The sequence below is a fragment of the Phoxinus phoxinus genome, assembly GCF_949152265.1.
Source record: "Phoxinus phoxinus genome assembly, chromosome: 18".
Taxonomy (NCBI): domain Eukaryota; kingdom Metazoa; phylum Chordata; class Actinopteri; order Cypriniformes; family Leuciscidae; genus Phoxinus; species Phoxinus phoxinus.
The window spans coordinates 2,519,954-2,522,811 of NC_136893.1; the positions used below are offsets into that span (position 1 = coordinate 2,519,954).

At 34.5% G+C, this 2,858-nt stretch overlaps 1 protein-coding gene across 4 annotated transcripts in view; it reads right to left on the minus strand.

Annotated features, from left to right (window-relative positions):
* Positions 1–2,342, minus strand: part of tgm1l4 (transglutaminase 1 like 4) — a 15,878-nt gene extending 13,536 nt beyond the window's left edge. For 2 of the 4 annotated variants that reach the window (XM_079589563.1, XM_079589562.1), the window contains exon 1: positions 2,188–2,342. In XM_079589563.1, the coding sequence (XP_079445689.1) occupies positions 2,188–2,336 (149 nt within the window). In that variant the 5' untranslated portion in view covers positions 2,337–2,342. The remainder of the gene's footprint in view (positions 1–2,187) is intronic. The other 2 variants (XM_079589564.1, XM_079589565.1) reach the window with 2 other exon arrangements.
* Positions 2,343–2,858: the final 516 nt, after the last annotated feature.

A 2,858-nucleotide genomic window follows, 5' to 3' on the forward strand; every position in this document is an offset into this window, starting at 1 on the left:
GACTGAGATGTTTTTTACAGTGTGTTCAGGGGACAGGCAGCTAGCGGATAGTGAGAAGGCTGTATGTGACAAAAAATACCCGTTCTATCTCCATACAGCATATATTCTCTGGCTCTGTGGGCATTATTGTCCGACTCCGAGTCGAAATGAGCACCGCTACTGAGAGTTTCTGTTTTGATATTATCCATAGACCGTATATAAACTGGACACAGTGACCCCATAGGTTTCAACGAAGAAAAGTGAAGCCAATTAGAAGCACTCACTTCCTGATCGCCAGGCGAACTGCGCCGACTCAAACTGAGCTTGGTGACGTGAGCCTGTCTGACAGCTGTCAGTCTTCTAGTAGCTGTGCCGAGAGAAATCTGAATCATTCCCTTCTGAATCTCTCAGAGACGGAGAGCGTTAGCATTAGCTGTCCATGAGCTAGCAGCGGAAGCAACTTCATCACTCTCTATGGGCTTCTCCCTCGACTTTATCAGACTTTATGCCTCCACGTCCCCCGATTGCCCGTGAGCTTCTCCGCCGGTCTATACGGTAATCTCTCGACTGTGAAACAGAGTCGCGCGGTTATGACGCAATCGTTAGCATATTTTTACAAAAACTGCTTATACGCGGCCATAACGTAAGATACAAGGTGATGGAGCCTTTTATACATTGTCGAGTTTCTTTAGAAATAAACAATGGACAAACGGTGTCTTTAAACGCCTCAGATGTAAAGTTATTCGCTGTCAAAGTGACGCCAAAATGAATGGGAGTCAATGGAGTGCTAACAGCAGAAGATGCTCTGCTACAATAGCGGCCCGCGGGGAAGCTTCAGTGTCCGGCGGATGGATTACCCGCTTGGTATTATCAGATGAGATTGCCCAAGGCTCCGCCCCCTGGGCCGGCAGAAGCAGCTCATTTGCATTTAAAGGAGACACACTAAAACGGCAAATTTTTCAGAGCCCCAAAAAATGACAATTTAAACATGCTGTAAAAAATGATCTGTGGGGTATTTTGAGCTAAAACTTCACACACACACTCTGGAGACATCAGAGACGTAATTTACATCTTTAAAAAAAAAATATATATATATATATATATATATATATATACATATATATATCAAACATTTTTTGCAATAAATATGATATAACATGGTAATAAATAAATAAATAATTCCAATGGATAAAATATGAATAAATATTAAGTAACATAACTCTAATTCTAATAAATAAATGAAAGTCTAATAAATAAAATATAAATATATTAAATAAATATAATTTAAAAAAAAAACTAAATTATTTAATATTATTTAATTATTTATACACATGTATAAATAATTATGAATAGGCTAAACATCTTTCTATTTAATCCCAGGTTTACATTATCTTGATCTTGAGTCATAAAGTGGTCACACACACTAACAGAGAAAGGTTTGGATGAACTTGCTCCAAATTTGTTGATCAAGATTTTAAAAATATGTTCTATGTCTGCCTCTCTGCTGTCTAAATGATGTGCTCTCTGTTATGGATCTGAAAGTCGTACAATATGAATTAAACATTATTATTGTTATTGTGATCCAAAGGCTTCTGCTTAAATGTGTGTGTGTGTGTGTGTGTGCCATTCTAGTTTTCATTAAAATATCATGGCACACACCTATATGACCAATATTTAGTCGTCATGTTTCTCTAGTAGATTCATACCGGGATTAATGACGAGTTCTGCGTCCTCCGTGACTATTTTAATTGTGCTATTATTAAATCATTATACAGAGAGTGTGTTGCTTGTCTGACAGCGTCTCCTCCCACACTAAACGTGGAGTCATTATCATAGTTCTTCACAAAAGACTCGCAACAAAGACGCCACTTAATCTGACACACACACACACACCTGCATAACAACCTTAGACATCATCATCATGTCTAAACCAGTGCCACTTATGCCAAATACATGTTTTACAAGAACCTTCCTTCTTAAATAATAATTAGGTCTCAAATTCATAATGCATATATGAAAATATCAAAGTTGATATTTCGAAGTATCCAGTTTTAAAGTTGTAAAGCATGTTATAAAGACCCAAACTACTTTAAATATCAACATGAACACATAATTTAATGCAATAATGGTTACACAGATCTTTTCAATTCTATTAAGCATAATGTTTATCATCATAAAAGTAATGCAGTATTGATGGAAGAGTGTTACCTGTGTCTCTGGCGGAGCGTCTGCTGTGTGCGTGAGTGTGTGTGTGTGTGTGTGTTGATGGGCTCAGGGAAAGTTTGGCTGTTATTTAAGCGAGTCGCCACTCCTCCTTCTTCGTGACACTTACAGTCACAGCTGGAAATACAGGACATCTCTTCCTCTTATTGAGCAGGAAATATCACAGAAAAATCGAATCATCGTGAATCACAAAAGCCAATTAGTCCTTACAAAAGCCATGAACACACACTTCTGCAGCCCGAAAGTCTGTTAAACATGAATATAAGTGTATGACAAATGAGTGCAAGTTTAATTATTATCATTTTTTTATTGACTTCTGAAAGCGTATCATTTAATACAAATTAAAATAAATAGAATACCAATAAATATTAAATACATTTTTAATAAGTAAATATGATTCTAATAAATCAATACAATTCTAATAAATACTAAATAATTTAATACATTTAAATACATAAAATATAAAATAAGTATTAAATAAAATTAATCAATACAATTCTAATAAATAAAATAATTAAATAAAATTAACAAACGCATTAATCTAATAAATCAATAAAATTCAAATAAACAAAATGTAAAAAGTATTAAATAAAATAAATAAAATATAAATAAATAAATGCTAAATCATTTTAGCACAATTCAAATAAATAAACATT